General features: G+C 45.0%; 1 protein-coding gene across 1 annotated transcript in view; it reads left to right on the top strand.

Annotated features, from left to right (window-relative positions):
• Positions 1-19,668, top strand: part of LOC120929136 (chromatin assembly factor 1 subunit A-B-like) — a 250,939-nt gene that overhangs the window by 169,978 nt on the left and 61,293 nt on the right. Inside the window, exon 3 of the mRNA XM_040340390.1 lies at positions 1,731-2,371. Within this exon, the coding sequence (XP_040196324.1) occupies positions 1,731-2,371 (641 nt within the window). The remainder of the gene's footprint in view (positions 1-1,730; positions 2,372-19,668) is intronic.

The raw sequence follows: 19,668 nt of genomic DNA on the forward strand, positions 1-19,668 counted from the left end.
ACAATCTGGGGCTGGCTTTCTATTGAACCAGCGGATGCAGTTTGTCATTCGGCCTGTGTACTAAGCTTTACAGACCTTGGCAGACCTACTGCAGTAAGTTTATGGTTGCTTCAGTGACCATTAGAACTGCATCTCCAATGAAAATAAGCTCTGATCAGTTGCTGACAAGCATTTCAGTAACTTACCATGCATTGTGGTGCATACGAGGCTTTCTCCCTGGTGTGGAGAAAGCCTCTTGAGGGGGGAGGGGGCGAGCAGGCAAGTCAGGACGCCCACTAACGCACAGCTCCTTTCTCTATCTGCAAAGTAGTGTCCTAACTTGCCTGCTCGCCCCCTCAAGTGGCTTTCTCCACACCAGGGAGAAAGCCTCACATTACGCTGTTAAGTTGGACAGAAGAACAGGTGAGCATTTCTCAGAAGAAATAAGGACATTTAAAAGCAAAATCGAAGGATGAGCTAAGTGAAGGAGGTAAAGGAAGTTGGGGACAATGATTTTTTCCTTTACAACCTTTAACTCCTACAGCGCCCCCTAGTGGTTAACTCCTAAATTGCAACTGTCATTTTCACAGTAATGCATTTTTATAGCACTTTTTGCTGTGAAAGTTACAATGGTCCCAAAATGTCAAAATGGTCTGCCATAAAGTCGCAGTCACGAAAAAAATCGCTGATCGCCAACATTAGTAGTAAACAAAAAAAAAAAAAAAAAATTGATAATGACATAAAACTATCCCCTATTTTGTAAACACTATTAATTTTGCACAAACCAATCGTTAAACGCTTATTGCGATTTCTTTTTTTTTTTTTTTAAATCAAAAATGGGTAGAATACATATCGGCCTAAACTGAGGAAAAGGTCTTTTTTGGGGATATTATAGCAACAAGTAAATGTGTTTTTTTCAAAAATGTCGCTCTTATTTTTGTTTATAGCGCAAAAGATAAAAACCGCAGAGGTGATCAAATACCACCAAAAGAAAGCTCTATTTGTGGGGGCAAAAAAGACGCCAATTTTGTTTGGGAGCCACGTCGCACGACCATGCAATTGTCAGTTAAAGCGACGCAGTGCCGAATCGCAAAAAGGGCAAGGTCCTTCAGCTGCATAATGGTCCGGGTCTTAAGTGGTTAAAATATATGCGCCCACCCCTCCTTTATATATATATATATATATATATAGTTTTTTTTTTTTTTGGTGTCGTTTGTTTTTATGTGCATTGTACAGCCCATTCAAATGAATAGATGGCCCTATCCCAACAGATATATAATGCTCATAAAAATTGCCTTAGCGATTTTTTTTTTTAAGATGTTGCTAAAATTGAGTCAGAGGCAGGCTTCCCAATCATCATGTCACCACTGTAACTCATTTAAGTTACATGATCATAATACATGTCTGAGAGGTGTTCCTGATGGCTCTGTCACTGTGCTGTGTGGGCATTTCTAAGCACAGAGGTGCAGTATCTGTAAACGCATGTGCGTCAGCTCAATGTTGAACCTGCCCTGCTGCTACATATGCATGTACAGCCAGAGTGAACTGGCTAAAGTTTACTTGAATCACTCTACACTTATCAAAACCTTACTTTCACAAGTACCATTCAGATGCTGAAGCTGAGAGAATTCCATCGGCACTTATTTAAGTGCCGATGGAATTCTCTCAGCTTCAGCATCTGAATGGTTACCTTGTATTTTAACGCTATGCCTTGCTCATTTTTCTGATACCATTGTATTCTGTAATTTCAGCTTGTTTACCTTTCAAACGCCTAAACCCAGCCCCTAGGGAGAAGGGGACAATCTCGCAAAGAATGATGCCGCATGTGGTTCAGAATGTTAATACCGGGTACCCATTTGATGTGGAAAATGGTTGCAATATGGATACTGGAGAGGCTCAGCCAATTCCTAAAATGGTAAATGGACGGGGACCACTCGATAACTACATCAGAAAGATTTCGAAGACTTGCAATGTGATTCCTATCACAATTGACTTGACTGAAGACACAAATAGTGAACTTGTTGACAAACCCCCATCAAAAGGAAAAGTGCAGTACGACTTGACTGATGTTCTCCCAAGTTGTGATTTATTTAGATCCCCATCTTGCACACAGATTAAGAAAAATCCTGAAGATTGTTTGGAGCAAATGACTCAGTTTACGGCCAAAGGGATCACAGAGGGTCAAGAATCTCCTAATTCTGTAGAGCTACAAGCTACTAATCTGTCTGACAGTGTTACATTTTTGACTTCTCCAGTTGGAGAGCATACTGAAGATGAAGATGAAGATACTCCTGTGTCCTCAAACAGTTCTCCATTCAGTTCTCCTGATGCCCTACCAACTACTCTGTTAAACAGTGGCATCAAATCTGCATCTCCAACAAGCGGGTGTAAAGTAAGTTGTGCCTCCCCCCTTCCTGTGGGTCTTTCAAAGGGTGGGTGGGTGTGTGCTTTATCATACAGGACAAAACCTGGAGAAGCCAAACTATGGCAATTTTTGGGACCGCCAATATAGCTATATGTAGAGGTTGTTCATCACCTAAGGACATTAGCAAAACAACAAGGCTTGCTGGAAGCTGGGGAGGTTATATTGGCTTTCCTACAACTTTCTTTGCCAGTGTCCTCTCGGCAATCTTCAGTTTTTTTGCTAGTGTCTTTAGGTGATCTCTGAAATTTATATTTCAGGGCTATACTTTTGAAAGTACTGTAACATTAAAGACTTTGCTTGATTTTTCATGCAGCTTTTTTCACAAACCCTTCTCCACCTGGCGGCATCAGCACCATGTACAGAATTGCAGATTTTGGATTGTTGGCCTTTGGCAACCTTTCTGGGTAATCGGTATATAAAAAGTTAAATGTCCCAGACTCTACAACCGCTGGACAAAGGGTGAAGTACTTATTAACCACTTGCCGACCTCCTCATGTAAATATACGTCAGCAGAATGGCACGGACAGGCACATGCACGTACCCGTACGTCCTCTGCTTGACGTGGGTCAGGGGTCCGATCGGGCCCCCCCCCCCCCCCCGGTACATGCGGAGGTCGGGGAGCGATCCGGGACGACGGCGCGGCTATTCGTTTATAGCCGCTCCGTCGCGATCGCTCCCCGGAGCTGAAGAACGGGGAGAGCCGTGTGTAAACACGGCTTCCCCGTGCTTCACTATGGCGGCGCATCGATCGAGTGATCCCTTTTATTAGGGAGACTCGATCGATGATGTCAGTCCTACAGCCACACCCCCATGAGTTGTAAACACACACCAAGTGAACACTAAATGTTACAGCGCCCCCTGTGTTTAACTCCCAAACTGCAACTGTCATTTTCACAATAAGAATGCAATTTAAATGCATTTTTTGCTGTGAAAATGACAATGGTCCCAAAAATGTGTCAAAATTGTCCGAAGTGTCCGCATAATGTCGCAGTCACGAAAAAAAACGCTGATCGCCGCCATTAGTAGCTAAATAAAAAAAATGCATAAAACTATCCCCTATTTTGAAAACGCTATAAATTTTGCGCAAACCAACCGATAAACGATATTGCGATTTTTTTTTTTATTTTTTTTACCAAAACTAGGTAGAATACGTATCGGCCTAAACTGAGGAAAAAAAAAATGTTATATATGTTTTTGGGGGATATTTATTATAGTAAAAAAATATTAAATTTTTTTCAAAATTGTCTGCTCTATTTAGTTTATAGCGCAAAAACTAAAAACCGCAGATGTGATCAAATACCACCAAAAGAAAGCTCTATTTGTGGGGAAAAAAGGACGCCAATTTTGTTTGGGAGCCACGTCGCACGACCACGCAATTGTCTGTTAAAGCGACGCAGTCCCGAACCTGTAAAAACACCTTGGGTCTTTAGGCAGCATATTGGTCCGGGGCTTAAGTGGTTAAAGGCTTGACTGCAGCCATTTGACTGGTGTCTATGGTTGTTTGCCAAACTCTGGGAGTGTGGGCTAAGCACATGTGGTGTGACTCCAGATTTATCCTGACAGATCCCTCAATACTTCAAAAACTGACGCTTTTCCCAGCAGATTTGTGCTGCTGTATAGACCGATTTGGTGGGCTCCTTGCACCAAATCTGGCCACCCATGTCATTGGAGATGTGCAGAATCTTATGGCTGAGCAATTGTCTGCCGAGGCAGGAAAGGATTCGATTTGATGGAGACTGAAGTCATTGAACTTTATTTTTTTGAGGAAGTTAAGGGCAGAAAAGGCTATTCTTATCCAGCAAGTCTTTTTTTTTTTTTTCATGGAGGTTCTGCTCAGGTTCTGTCCTGACCAGCAGGTGTAAATGAACTTGTGTCTGTTGTAGGGGGAGTCTGCAGGCCTTTTTTTTTTGCCAGCTAGATCCAGGGCATTTCTGATCTAATAGGTCGGAGATGTTCTGTCTCAGGGGTACAGGCTGCAGTTTTGCAGTTTATGCTCTCTAATCTGCCTGCCTTTTTAGTGAGATTGCGGGCCCCACAGACTGACTTGGTTCTTCTGGAGTGCTTTTACTGCAGGGAACATTTTCAGGGCTAATATTTGGACCAGTTTACGGTTTCAAAGCCCAGAGAAAATTCACCCCATACTAGACTTGCATTTTTAACAGGTGGAAAGAACCTCGGAATGGAGGATTGTGTGGGCCTTTGCGTGCTTATCAATGATTTTTTAAAGAATAAGTAAAAAACATATATTCATTAACCACTTATGGACCGCCTAACGCCGATATACGTCGGCAGAATGTCACGGCTGGGCACAATCACGTACCTGTATAATGCCCAGCCGTGGGCGCACACCCTCGACCCAGTCCGAAGCTCCGTGACCTTCGACCACTGGACTCGCGGACCCGATCGCCACTGGAGTCCCGCGATCGGTCCCCGGAGCTGAAGAACTGGGAGAGCTGTGTGTAAACACAGCTTCCCCTTTCTTCACTGTGGCGGCGTCATCGATCGTATGATCCCTTTTATAGGGATACACAATCAATGACGTCACACCTACAGCCACACCCCCCTACAGTTGTAAACGCACATGAGGTCACACATCAGCGCCCCCCTAGTGGTTAACTCCCAAACTGCAATTGTCATTTTCACAGTAAACAATGCATTTTAACCACTTTCCCACCGGACCATTTGTCAGCCTTAAGACCAGAGGTGTTTTTACAATTTTCCACTGCGCTGCTTTAACTGGTAATTGCACGGCCATACAATGTTGTACCCAAACAAAATTTGCGTCCTTTTTTTCCCACAAATAGAGCTTTCTTTTGATGGTATTTGATTGCCTCTGCGATTTTTAATGTTTGCGATATAAACGGAAAAAGAGCGAAAATTTTGAGAAAAAATGATATTTTCTACTTTTTGTTATAAGAAAAATCGAACAAACTCAATTTTAGTCATACATTTTGGCCAAAATGTATTCAGCCACATGTCTTTAGTAAAAAAAATGGCAATAAGCGTATATTTATTGGTTTGCGCAAAAGTTATAGCATCTACAAACTAGGGTACATTTTCTGGAATTTACACAGCTTTTATTTTATGACTGCCTATCTCAATTCTTGAGGTGCTAAAATAGCAGGGAAGTACAAAACCCCCCCAAATGACCCCATTTTGGAAAGTAGACACCCCAAGGAACCTGCTGAAGGCATGTTGAGTCCATTGAATATTTTTTTTTTTTGTACCAAGTGATTGAATAATGATAAAAAAAAAAAAAAAAAAAAATTACAAAAAGTTGTCACTAAATGATATATTGCTCACACATGCCATGGTTATATGTGGAATTGCACCCCAAAATACATTCTGCTGCTTCTCCTGAGTACGGGGATACCACAGTGTGAGACTTTTGGGAGCCCAACCACGTACGGGGCCCCGAAAACCAAGCACCGCCTTCAGGATTTCTAAGGGCGCAAATTTTTGATTTCACTTCTCACTACCTAAGACAGTTTTGAAGGCCATAAAATGCCCAAATAGCACAAAATCCCCCCAAATGACCCCATTTTGGAAAGTAGACACCCCAAGGAATCTGCTGAGGGGCATATTGAGCCCACTGAATATTTTTTTTTTTTGTACCAAGTGATTGAATAATGACAAAAAAAAAAGAAAAAAATTACAAAAAAGTTGTAACTAAATATATTGCTCATACATGCCATGGTTATATGTGGAATTGCACCCCAAAATACATTCTGCTGCTTCTCCTGAGTACGGGGATACCACATGTGTGGGACTTTTTGCGAGTCTAGCCGCGTACGGTGCCCCGAAAACCAAGCATCGCCTTCAGGATTTCTAAGGGCGCAAATTTTTTATTTCACTCCTCACTACCTATCACAGTTTTGAAGGCCATAAAATGCCCAAATAGCACAAACCCCCCCCCCCAAATGACCCCATTTTGGAAAGTAGACACCCCAAGCTATTTTCTGAGAGGCATTTTGAGTTCATGGAATGTTTTATATCTTGCCACCAGTTGCTGGAATATGACAACATTTTTTTTGTTTTGTTTTTTTTGCACAAAGTTGTTACTAAATGATATATTGCTCACACATGCCATGGTTATATGTGGAATTGCACCCCAAAATACATTCTGCTGCTTCTCCTGAGTACGGGGATACCACATGTGTGGGACTTTTCGGGAGCCTAGCCGCGTACGGGCCCCGAAAACCAAGCACCGCCTTCAGGATTTCTAAGGGCGCAAATTTTTGATTTCACTCCTCGCTGCCCATCACAGTTTCGGAGGCCATGGAATTCCCAGATGGCACACAACCCCCCCAAATGACCCCATTTTGGAAAGTAGACACCCCAAGCTATTTGCTGAGAGGCATGGTGAGTATTTTACAGCGCTCATTTATTTTTGAAAATGAAGAAAGATATATATATTTTTTTTTTTCTTTTTTCAATTTTCAAATCTTCGTGACAAAAAGCAAGATCTGCAAAATACTCAACATACCTCTCAGCAAATAGCTTGGGGTGTCTACTTTCCAAAATGGGGTCATTTGGGGGGGTTTTGTGCCATCTGGGCATTCCATGGCCTCCGAAACTGTGATAGGTAGTGAGGAGTGAAATCAAAAATTTACACCCTTAGAAAGCATGAAGGTGGTGATTGGTTTTTGGGGTCCCGTACGCGGCTAGGCTCCCAAAAAGTCTCACACATGTGGTATCCCCGTACTCAGGAGAAGCAGCAGAATGTATTTTGGGGTGTAATTCCACATATGCCCATGGCATGTTTGAGCAATATATCATTTAGTGACAACTTTGTGCAAAAAAAATAAAATAATAATAATTCTCTTTCCTACAACTTGTGTCAAAATATAAAATATTCCATGGACTCGAGATGCCTCTCAGCAAATAGCTTGGGGTATCTTCTTTCCAAAATGGGGTCATTTAGGGGGGTTTTGAGCTGTCCTGACATTTTTATGAACAACATTTAGAAGCTTATGTCACACATTACCCACTCTTCTAACCACTTGAAGAAAAAGCCCTTTCTGACACTGTTTGTTTACATAAAAACATATTATTTTTTTGCAAGAAAGTTAAGTTGAACCCCCAAACATTATATATTTTAAAGCAAAGGCCCTACAGATTAAAATGGTGGGTGTTGCTTTTTTTTTACCACGCAGTATTTGCGCAGCGATTTTTCAAATGCATTTTTTTGGGCAAAAATACATATTTTTTTATTTTAATGCACTAAAACACACTATATTGCCCAAATGTTTGATGAAATAAAAAAGATGCTCTTAGGCCGAGTACATAGATACCAAACACGACATGCTTTAAAATTGCGCACAAATGCGCAGTGGCGACAAACTACATACATTTTTAAAAGCCTTTAAAAGCCTCTACGGGTTACCACATTAGATTTACAGAGGAGGTCTACTGCTAAAATTACTGCCCTCGATCTGACCTTCGCGGTGATACCTCACATGCATGGTACAATTGCTGTTTACATATGACGCCAGACTGACACTTATGTTTGCTTTTGCGCGAGAGCAGGGGGGGGACAGGGGTGCTTTTTTTTATTTTTTATTATTTCATTTGCTTTTTTAATTTTATTTTAAACTGTTTCTTACTTTTTTTATAATTTTTATAATTTTTATTGTTATCTTAGGGCATGTAAATATCCCCTATGATAGCAATAGTTAGTGACAGGTACTCTTTTTTTGAAAAAATTGGGGTCTATTAGACCCTAGATCTCTCCTCTGCCCTTAAAGCATCTGACCACACCAAGATCGGTGTGATAAAATGTTTTTCCACTTTCCCAATGGCGCGGTTTATATCCGGGGAGGGGACATTCCCTCCCACTGCTTGTAAAAGCAGTTTAGAGGCCAATTAGCCGCTAGGACTGCTTTTACATGAAAGCCAACCGCTGGCTGAAAAGAATGATACCAAGATGATACCTAAACCCGCAGGCATCATTCTGGTATAACCATTCAAAGTCCAGCAACATACCATACGTTGATGGTTCTTGTTGGACATGTATTGTAATCTTTTTTTTTTTTTTCATGCAGCCTGTTGGCTGAACGAAAAAAAGAGATTGATCGGTGGGTATGCCCACCATTAGAATACCTCCCTTCATCCACCCACTTCTAATGATGGGCATACATGCACCATTTATATATGCCGAAGCATGGGGGCATCCTCCCACAAAAGTTATGCCGCTCACACACGTATGTACGCCGCATAAAAAGTTATGGCGCATACACACGGTCGGACTTTTCCACGGGCAAGCTTCCGACGGAATTTCGACCGTATGTACGCGGCATTAGGAGCAAAATCGCTCCTCCGCCCCTAATGCCCCCATGCTTCGGCATATATGCTCTTTTTTTAACTGTGGTGGTGAAATCACCTCCCACAGTGTTGGAGTCGCGGCTTTATGTATCGTGGGAGCAAACGCTGTTGCTGTCACGCTAAATAAATCCGTGCTGCAACTGAATGGCGTACCTGCTAAGCAAATGATGGTTAACATTATAACAAAGTAACATTACATTTTAACATTAAGATCTTACCATACCATACCTGCAAAGCAAATACCAAAAAAATAAAAACAGTAAAAAATAAAACATTTTTTAACGCAACCTGTGCCTAAAGAATATACATGCCGAAGCATGGGGGCATCCTCCCGCATAAAAAGTTATGCCGCATACACACGGTCGAACTTTTCCACGGGCAAGCCTCCGTCGGAATTTCGACCGTATGTACGCGGCATTAGGAGCAAAATCGCTCCTCCGCCCCTAATGCCCCCATGCTTCGGGCATATATGCTTTTTTTTTAACTGTGGTGGTGAAATCACCTCCTACAGCGTTGGAGTCACAGCTTTATAAATCGTGGGAGCAAACGCTGTTGCTGTCACGCTAAATAAATCCGCGATGCAACTGAATGGCGTACCTGCTAAACAAATGATGGTTAACAATAAAACAAACATTACAGTATAACATACCATACCTGCAAAGCAAATACAATAAAACATTGTAAAAATAGAGAGAATAGATATAGAACAATAGTGAGTGGACAGTAGAGAGTGAACATAAGAGAACAATAAAGAGAGGAGAAAAATACAACCACAACTATTTTTGGATTTTTTATTTTATATTTTTTTTGTGTGTTTTTTTAATTTTTTTTCCACTTTTTTTCACTTTTATAAAAACTGTAAGAAAACTGTAAACTGAACGTTGCAGATTATGGTCTCTCAAAATGTGATGGCCATCACATATTCCGAGACCCTGTGTTGGTGTGCCTAGGACTGTGTGGTGCTGTACCCTACGCTAAAACTCAATTAGTGTGTGGTAGCGTTTGAAACATACACCAATGCAGAGACCAGGTTGGTCAGGACAGTCGGGACAATAAAAGCGGGTGTCACGCCTAAATCCGAGTTTGCTGCAGACACAACATCTTTTTTGGCGGGATCTTTGGGTAGGGGTACCAGGGAGGACAAAAGGAAAATGCCTCTCATACAGCCGGCTCACTGCATTTGCGTTGGGAAGGTGGGGCACAGCACCATCTGGAAACAGAAGGGCTTCGACGATCTCTTCCTGGAATTTTAGGAAGGATCCAGTCCGTCCTGAAGCTCTGTATAGCACATAAGCGTTCAGCAAAGCCAATTGAAACAAATAAACTGACACTTTTTTGTACCAGCGTTTGGACCTCCGGGCAATTAGGTACGGCGCCAACAACTGGTCATTGAGGTCCACCCCTCCCATGTTAAGGTTGTACTCGTGGATACAGAGGGGTTTCTCCACAACACCAGTCGCCGTAGGAATTTGGACTGCCGTGTCTGCGTGAAGCGTGGACAGAACGAAAACATTCCGTGAATCCCTCCACTTCACTGCTAACAAATTATTACACCGTAAGCAGGCTCTCTCCCCCCGACTAAGACGGGATTCTACAAGCCGTTGGGGGATGCCCCGGCGATTAGGTCGCACGGTGCCACATGCGCCAATTCCATAATCAAAAAGGTGACTAAAAAGTGGCACGCTTGTGTAATAATTGTCCACGTACAAGTGGTACCCCTTTCCGAATAAGGGTGACACCAATTCCCACACTATCTTACCAGCGCTCCCTATGTAATCAGGGCAATTCTCCGGCTCTACGTGACTGTCTTTTCCCTCGTAAACCATAAAGCTAGATGTATAGCCTGTTGCCCTGTCACAGAGCTTATACAACTTGACCCCGTATCTGGCACGCTTGCTGGGAAGGAATTGTTTGAATGACAAGCGGCCAGAAAACTTAACCAGGGACTCATCAACGCAGACAACTTGTTGGGGATTATACAAGGCTGCAAAACCGTTCGTTGAAGTGGTTTACGAGGGGCCGAATTTTGTAGAGCCGATCGAATCCAGGGTCTCCCCGAGGACGACAGAGTTCATTGTCACTAAAATGCATGAACCGCAAGATCTGCTCGTATCGTGTCCTGGTCATGGAGGCAGAGAAAATGGGCATATGGTGAACTGGGTGCGTGGACCAATACATCCGCAGCTCACTCTTTTTAGTAATGCCCATGATGAGGGAAAGGCCCAGAAAGATCTTAAATTCGGAAACCGTAATTGGCTTCCAATCTCTGGCAAGGGACAGCTGGGGATTAGCGGCGATGAATTGACCAGCGTACAAATTGCTTTGGTCCACAATAGATCTATAGAGATCTTCCGTGAAATACAGCGAAGTAAAATCAACTGTATTCACCTGAATTCCGGGTTGGCCAGTGAATGGGGGAAGTACGGGTGCTGCAGAAGTGGTGGGTACCCAATCAGGATTGGCGAATGCAGCAGGAAGGGCACTATGGGGACGGGCCTGTCTTTGTCTTCTTCTTCTTGGTGGCAGCGGGACACTACTAGTGCTTGCCACCTCTCCAGCTTGAACTGCACTTATGGGACTCGCCACGTCACCAAGTGTTACTGCAGTGCTGGATATATGACCAGGATGTACTAGGCCGCTGGTGCTTGCCAGTTCACCAGAAGGAATAGCGGCGCTAGTACTTCTCTCCTCCATACGAGAGCCCTGCGGTTCTTGCACCTCAGCGACAGCAGAAGATCGGGGTCTGGTACGCCTGACCCTAGCAGGGACCACTCCGTCGTCAGAGCTATCTGTCAGGGAGCCACTGTCGTCTACAGGATCGTATTCTGAGCAAGAATTTGACAGATGCGTGACCTCCTCATCACTATCTGTCAGGCTCATAAACAAGTAGGCCTCTTCATCACTGTACCATCGATTTGCCATTTTGGGCTCTAAATTTAGGGGTACAGTGGTGAGATTCACAGGCAAAAAAGCACCTGACCTGTTAGTGACCGAGTCAAGCGCTACCAAAAAAACTGTTAGCGATCGCAGAGATCAGGCCTGACTCTGCGAACGCTGCAGTTATGTGTTTTTGTGTTTTTGTGTCAGTGATCGATCGATACTGCACTTCGGTGGGCTGGACTGGGCGAAGGGGCTAAACGCAGGTGCTAGCAGGTATCTGGGCTGATCCCGCTAACCATGCGTTTTTGGGAACCCTAAACTGCAGGGGACGCTAGTATAGATCTGATCAGATCAAGTATCGATCCGATCAAATACTATACCACTAAAGGGAGGCGTATGGTGCGTGCGTGGGTGTTAGCGCTATTGGCCGACGCAGACCCTATCTGGCGCTAAAACCAAACTTTGATCACCCGCCGGGCGATCAGGGGGTTAAAACTTTATTGCAAAAAATATGGCGGGTGCCTTGATGCTATAAAAAATTAACTAGCTAAACTGCGTCACCGGTGACACTTATACTGTGATCACTGGTGACAGGGGGTAATGATGGGGTTAAACCTTTATTAGGGGGGGTTAGGGGGGGTCCCTAGACTATTTAGGGCCTAAGACTGATTACCCTAACACTTATTTTTGTCACTAATGACACTAGTACAGCGATCAAAAAAAAATCTGATTGCTGTACTGGGTGACAGTGACAGGCAGTGAATGGGTTAATTTGGGGGGTGATCGGGGGGTGATCAGGGGGTTAAATGTGTGCCTATGTGACCTGGTGTCAGTGTAGTGTTGTGCAACTCACTGTTAGATGCTCTCTCCCTCTCGGTCTGGAACGGAAAGACCGACACGAGGGAGAGAGCAGTACTTCCCCTGCCAATGTTTACAAAACATTGCCAGGGGAAGACAACCATTGGTTAGAGCGATCACCAGGTCCAGGCCAGATTTTATTGGCCTGGACCTGGTGATTGATCAGTTCTGCATCGAATCTGATCATCGGGAACGGCGGGGGGGGCGCGCGCGCCCCATCGCCGTTCACGCGCCGGACGTCATAATACGTGATCTCGCCCAGGAGAGCCATCTTGTGGACGTATTATGACGGTGCACGGTCGGCAAGTGGTTAAATGCATTTTTTGCTGTGAAAATGACAATGGTCCCAAAAAGTGTCAAAATTGTCCGAAGTGTCCGCCATAATGTCGCAGTCACGAAAAGAAAATCGCTGATCGCCGCTATTGGTAGTTAAATTTTTTTTTATAAAAATGCAATAAAACTATCCTATTTTGTAAACGCTATAAATTTAGCACAAACGAATCAAACGCTTATTGCGATTTTTTTTTTTTTTTTTAATACCAAAAATAGGTAGAATACGTATCGGCTTAAACTGAGGGGAAAAATTTTTTTTTTTTTTTTTTTTTTTTTTTTTTTTATATATATTTTTGGGGCATATTCATTATAGCAACAAGTAAAAAAATATAGAATTTTTTTCAAAATTGGTGCTCTATTTTTGTTTATAGCGCAAAAAATCAAAACTGCAGAGGTGATCAAATACCACCAAAATAAAGCTCTATTTGTGGGTAAAAAAGACGCCAATTTTGTTTGGGAGCCACGTCGCACGACCGCGCAATTGTCAGTTAAAGCGACAGTGCCGAATCGCAAAAAGGGGCCTGGTCCTTTAGCTGCATTTTGGTCCGGGTCTTAAGTGGTTAAAGTATATATTTGTTTACAATTTAGCAGCAAAGTAAGGAAAAAAGGGGGTACTGTATTTGCTGGCGTATAAGACTACCTTTTACACTGAAAGAAACTGGCCAAAAAGCAGGGGTCATCTTATACGCTGGTCAGCTGCTCGGATGCCTGCTGGATGTGCGGTAATACTGTATGTAGCTTCAGCTACATACAGTATATACCGCTTAGCCAATCCTGGTGAGCAATGTATTCAAATGAATACAGAGCCTGCTAGGATTTGAGTAACAACCTCTGCCAATCCAAGCAGGCTACATATAGTCGCCTGCTCGGATTGGCTTTGAGAGTCAGAGAGGCGTGAGCTGATACAGCCTCTGCCAATCCAAGCAGGCTTTGTATTCATTAATAGAATGCATCGCTCGCTGTGATTGGCTCCAGCAAGAATGAAGAAGAATATGGCTCCAGAAGGAAGAAATATGAAGCTTTAGAAGCCTAGGAAGGGGAATCATCTTATACCGTGTACAGGCAAATCTTAAACTGTAAAATTAGGGGGTCGTCTTATACGCCTGGTCACCTTATACACCGGCAAATACGGTACATCAAAATACATTTCTTCCATATAAAGAGTCACAAACTTTGTTTTACATGCTTCTTCAGGAACATGTATGGACTCTTATGTAATAAATAAGTATACACAAATTTATTAATACATATTTATCAAACAACTTCTTCATAATTATAAAATGGTTTTCGTCAGATCCTAAATAAGCATTCTATGGTAGTACCTGAGTAATCATAGAAACCCATAAAAATTTTGCTCCCGAGTCCTCTTGTGGGATATTCGAAGAGTAATCATGAAATTGACGTCAGAGCATCCCATCGGACACATGGAAAAACCCATGGCTGTCACATTTAAACCGGATGGGCCTATCAAAATGGGGAATATTATGCTTCTTGTATGCAATTCTTTATCCAAAACGGTATATGTCTAGAGAAATGACAGATATATAATTGTATAGTCTGTTTAAACTAGTACTTGTACAACAATGCGATTTAGACCGTATTAGGAAATGATGGGTAATATGCTTACATGCTGTTATGACGTGTATCGTTTAATCTGGGAGCATTGATTGTCCGGGATGACATTTATTGCAGACGGGGGGAATATTGAAAAAGGTTTGGGCTAGTAAATCTGTCGGTCTCAGCAAAAAGACAGATTAATGGATATCCCATATCGGCTGTATGGCAAAACGTTGCAAAAACTATTACTCTTGCTCTCCATTTATGATTTCCTGCTTGATGTAAAGCTGCTATTTAATTATAGACTTTGCATCAAAATAAACGTTGCCGTAACAGGCCAAAGCCCTCTAAAAACGAAAAATCTAAACAGATTGTAGTCAAGAAAGGTATCGTATAAGGATAGATGAGTTGGCAAGTTCAAAGGTAAGATTTCTACCTGTCTGTAAATCCAAGGATGGTGTGACTCCCAGAAAACCAGTGGGTCTATTTATATTCCCTGTGTGTGTGTGTGTGTGTGTGTTAGATGGAGGCGTAGCGTGTGACTTCACACCGTCAACACGCACCTGCCGACGTCAGTAAGTGTCGACCAATGTAGGAGGTGATGGTTTTCCTGCCTGGAAAAAGCCTGGCTGGAAGTGCGCGTGTAAAGTGGGTTGGTGGAGGACAAAGCTCTCCACCCACAGTGCGCATCTGGGTTTTCATAGTGACGACATGGGTAGTCGTCGGCAGATGTTGGAGCACGCAAGTGAACCCATAGCACAGTGCCACCCTCTGGGAACGCCACAAAAATTGTGGACAGACATAACATCCTCGTTTCTACAGGGTTTCAGCAATAGGTGAATGCCAACCATGCTGATGTGTACCCCTGGACGTCCGCAATGAAAGCCCATCATGTATTCAAAGGGAGAGCCAGGGAATGTTGGGAGAGTGCTCTGAATGGAAATACTGTCCTAACTGATGTTGGATCGAATGCTTAAACAGATATTCCCCACCAACCCAGGGACATACCGCAGAAAATAAAACTGTGAAAAACAAAGATTGAAAAAATTATGCATGCGATCTCCCATGCCATAAGGTTTCAAAGGTTCTCAGGCACCACATATGAGGGGCGGGCCCTCTGGGTAGAACCCTTCTCTCTGCATCTAGCAGATCAGTTTTTTTTCTGCCTAGTTTCAGGAGAAGACCTGGCTCCCTTCAGGCCCATGGCTTGAAGGCTGTTAGTTCAACATTCTGTGTGTGTTTTTTTTTTTTCTTTTTTTTCCTGCGATCTTCGATTAACTGCCGACTGGGCGACAGGCTGGATCCTAGATCCTTGTATTCTTCCCAGTTTCGGGCAATCGAGTGTGTGCCGACCGTAGCTGCGCACTGGGTCGTCCACGACATGCCCGCCGCTCTACAGGTGGCCGCTGAGCTATGCGCTCCAGGGCTTGCATAAAGACGGGGCCGAGTCACAATAGCCTGGCCGACAGTCATCTCAGTTACCATGCGGAAGATGCACTGTCCAGGATGCTCCAGCATAAAAGACGGGAGGGTAAGTACTACTACCTTGCTTCGGCAAGAAAACAGAGCTGGGCTTCCCTGGAGAGGTGAGTGAAGGGCTCTATTTCCCTTCTCCCCTCCTTCCCCTTCCCTCCTCCCTAGACTGCTGAGGTGGGGGTTGCCCTGGGGAGCTCCACCTGAGAACCAATATAAAGTATAAGTGCATAGATATTGCTTACTTGTGTCCATGTTGTCGGCTGCTGCTTCCCTCTTTCAATGTAGAGAGCTGCATAAGAGATTCTGCTGCTGTGTGTCTGGCGACCATTTTTTCTGTGACCATGCTGGATTGTTTGTATACCTGGCGGCCATTTTCTTGTAGCCACTGTTGGCCTCTATAGTTGGCCATACTTCTGGGGTCTATATGCACTACGGCAGCCATTTTCTTGTAGCCGCCCAGCGCTGGAGGTGTTGCTCTCACGGCGCCCAAGGGGGGGCTGTACCACGTCTCCCGGCCGCTCAGCGGCCTGCGCGGAGCGCCCCCAGAAGGGCGCTTGGAACTGCTATCCTCCAGCAGCATTTCCCCATGAAACTGGGACCTCTAGCGTCCCGCTCCGCGGCCATTTCTTTGTAGCGCATGCAAGTATTGCAGCACTGGCGGCCATGCTTTTGGGGCCTCAGTATGCTTGACCTCTAGCGCCTTAGCGCAGCGGCGGCCATCTTATAAATCAGCAGCCAGCCAAACAGACACACGCTGCTGACTAGCAAACAAGCTTATAAGGACAGCAGCCTTGTAGATGGCAGCCATTCGGCAGACTGACAGTTATATTCAGCAGACATGGAGCAGCTCAGCTAAACGGCACTGCTGGTTCCAGGGTGGTGAGTACTCTGGGGGGGGGGGGGTACCCCTCATCTTTGCTGCAGTTACGAGGGTGGGTTGTCCACCTTGCTTGGAATCCCTGTGTCAAGCGTGTGGGCAGCATGGCATCAGAAACAGACGTTTTTTCCCTGAAACACCTGAGCTGGCAATTTATGCCCCTGTACCCGATGTATCGGTGGACGCTATGTCGGCATACCTAGATGCCTTCATTGCCAAGGTGGAATCAGTGCGTGGAAGAACAGGGGGCCAAAAAGCGTCCCCTCCCCCTGCCATCTTCTGGGGACAACTCTGATACGGAGCCAGGTCTAGCTACCACTAGACCCTGACTCTGAGGTATCTGACGGTGCAGACCTAGAGTGGCCAGACAGTGAGGATGACTCGACCCAGGTTAGCTCGCAAGAAGGCTTTGGTGAGTGACCTTGTCACCGCAGTGCGAGATACCCTAAAAATAGTCTGTAGAAGCGCCGGTCCCCTTTGGGTTCCGTAAGGCGACCCGCACTGCTAAAGTGTTCCCTTGTGTGTCTTATTTAGACAAACTTTTATACAAGGAATGGAATAGACAACAAAAACTTTTTTGTACCTAAAAAGCCTAGCGGTACATTACCCACCGGAGGAGAGTTTCTTAAAGAAATGGACCTCGCCCCCCATAGTGGACCCTCCTGTGTCCAGACAAGACAAGCTTACCACCCTTCCGGTGAAGGGGGCTCCTGCCTTCAAGGACCTGGCGGACAAGAAGGCAGAGTCGATATCCCGTAACCTATACACTGTAGTAGGTTCAGCGGTACGCCCAACCATAGTTGGGGCGCTGGTGTCCCAGACACTCACGGAGTGGGCATAGTTTTCCCTAACTGGTTTTACCATAGGGCTCGACAAATCCCGGGCGCCAGGTCGCCATGGCGACTAGAAATAGGGTCCTGGCGACTTGGCTTTTTTTGGTGAGCTGGCACCATCTGGTGGTGAGCCGTTGGTATTACAAGTTATTACCACCAGATGTGTAAGCTGGCGCCATCTGGTGGTGGCCGTTGGTATTACAAGTTAAGCATTACAAGTTAACAGCAGTTCTAATGTAATTTTTCACTTTTCTTTCTCGTACATCACGGGACACAGAGCGGCATATTCATTACTATGTGGGTTATATGGAGTACCTTCAGGTGATGGACACTGGCAATCTCAAACAGGAAGTGCCCCTCCCTATATAACCCCCTTCCATAGGAGGAGTACCTCAGTTTTTTCGCCAGTGTCTTAGGTGTTGGTCATGGAATAGCTTGTCTCTACATCCTTGGGATCAAGGCAGGCTAACCGGATCTGTCCAAGGTGCCTCAGAGCCAAAGTGGACAGTACCCGGGCCCCTAGCTAGGGGGTTTTGCCCATAATGCTTCTCTTTCAGAGAGCTGGATCCTGGGCCCAGGACTTGGAACCCTTTGGGGTGCCTAAAGTCCCTGTTTGCCAGGATGCTATATGGGTCCAGGACAGTGGGTTCCTTCAAAGGACCCTAGGGCCTGAAGGTCTAGACGCCACCCACGGAGATGGGGGAAGATTATACCACTTGCTGTGCAAGGTCCTGCGGCATGGAGCAGGTAAGAAAGGGGGGGTCTGCGGAACTTGGTTCGGCAGCAGGCTCTCCAGGGGGGATCTTTTGGGGGAGTTTGCCTGAGTATGCTCTTGCATTGGCAGTCTGGGGCCACTATGTCTGTGTAAGACAGGATGGTCTGTGTTTTTACTCCCCATATGTGTGATCTCCCTGGTCTATGTGTTGCAGGTTCTATCTGGCTGGGCGCTAGGTGGGGTATTAGTGTGTGCCTACTCTTTACCCTGAACTAGGGAGGTGTCTGCACCTACCTGAAGGTTCTTACCTGACCGGGTGCTGTGCGGATGTTTCCTCTGTGTCTTGTCTTCTCTCCTGCATCCCTGCAGCATGCTGCTTCCACTCATGGCCCCCCGTGACACGGGCACGCGCGCGGGCGCGTGCACAGCGATTTATAAAAAAAAAAGACGAAATTCGCGCCGTTTTTAGAGGGGGGGCGGGACGTTGGATCTCATAAGAGGGGCCCTTCCTCTGTGCTGTATTGGCTCAGTTCATTTCTGAGCTCAGGAGAGGAGGACACAGAGCGGCAGCAGTGCAAGCCTGATGCACAGTGGCGCAAGGGAGTATTGCAGTTCTGACAAACAGAACTAGCTTTTTTCAATCTAGCCTAAAGATTCCTTACAGCAGGTGGATTCTTGCAATATCTCTTGTGGGGAGACAATGTGATTCCGTAGAAAAAGGGAAAAGGACTCGGGATCCAAAAAATCCCAAAAAAAAAAAAAGGATATATGCATAATTGAAAAAAAAAATAGGGAACACATATTGGTCTCCCGATTGGGTTTTTTGGGCATTAGTTGTTACTACTGTCCCCTTAAAACCGCATAGTTTTTTCTCCTACCTACATCAGTCAGTTGTTGTAAGTAGGGGTGCCTCGGTATTGTACCATGGCTTCCAAAGCATCAGGATCAGGGGAAATGGCAAGAGGTGCCAGAGGACAAAGGGGTTCCCCCTCAGATTCTGAAGGTTCGAGTCGGGATATGCCTGTACTCTCCCCACAAATTATTCCAGTAGTGGGTGCCTTGGTTGAGCCATTAGGGGGATCTGGTGTTGAGGCTAGTTCAGATCCACCCAACCCTGTGTTTGTCACAGAGGAAATGCTAGCCCTTTCCTTGGGAGGACTAGAGAAGAGATTGGCAACTATGATAGTCAATTCCATGTCGGGCAAGAAGCGGACTAGGTCTCCATCACCGGGGGGTGTACCCCCAGATGCTGAGGTTCTCTCCCTCGTAGAATTAGAAGCTCAGGAAAATCATTCCCAGGACCATGAGGGTTCAGGGGATGAGGAGTCTACTTATGAGGAGCCAGTCTCGACCTCCCATGCAGAGAGCTTGTGGATTCAGTCATTAACAGACATGGTCCGCTTGGCATTCA

The sequence above is a fragment of the Rana temporaria genome, chromosome 1, assembly GCF_905171775.1.
Source record: "Rana temporaria chromosome 1, aRanTem1.1, whole genome shotgun sequence".
Lineage (NCBI taxonomy): Eukaryota > Metazoa > Chordata > Amphibia > Anura > Ranidae > Rana > Rana temporaria.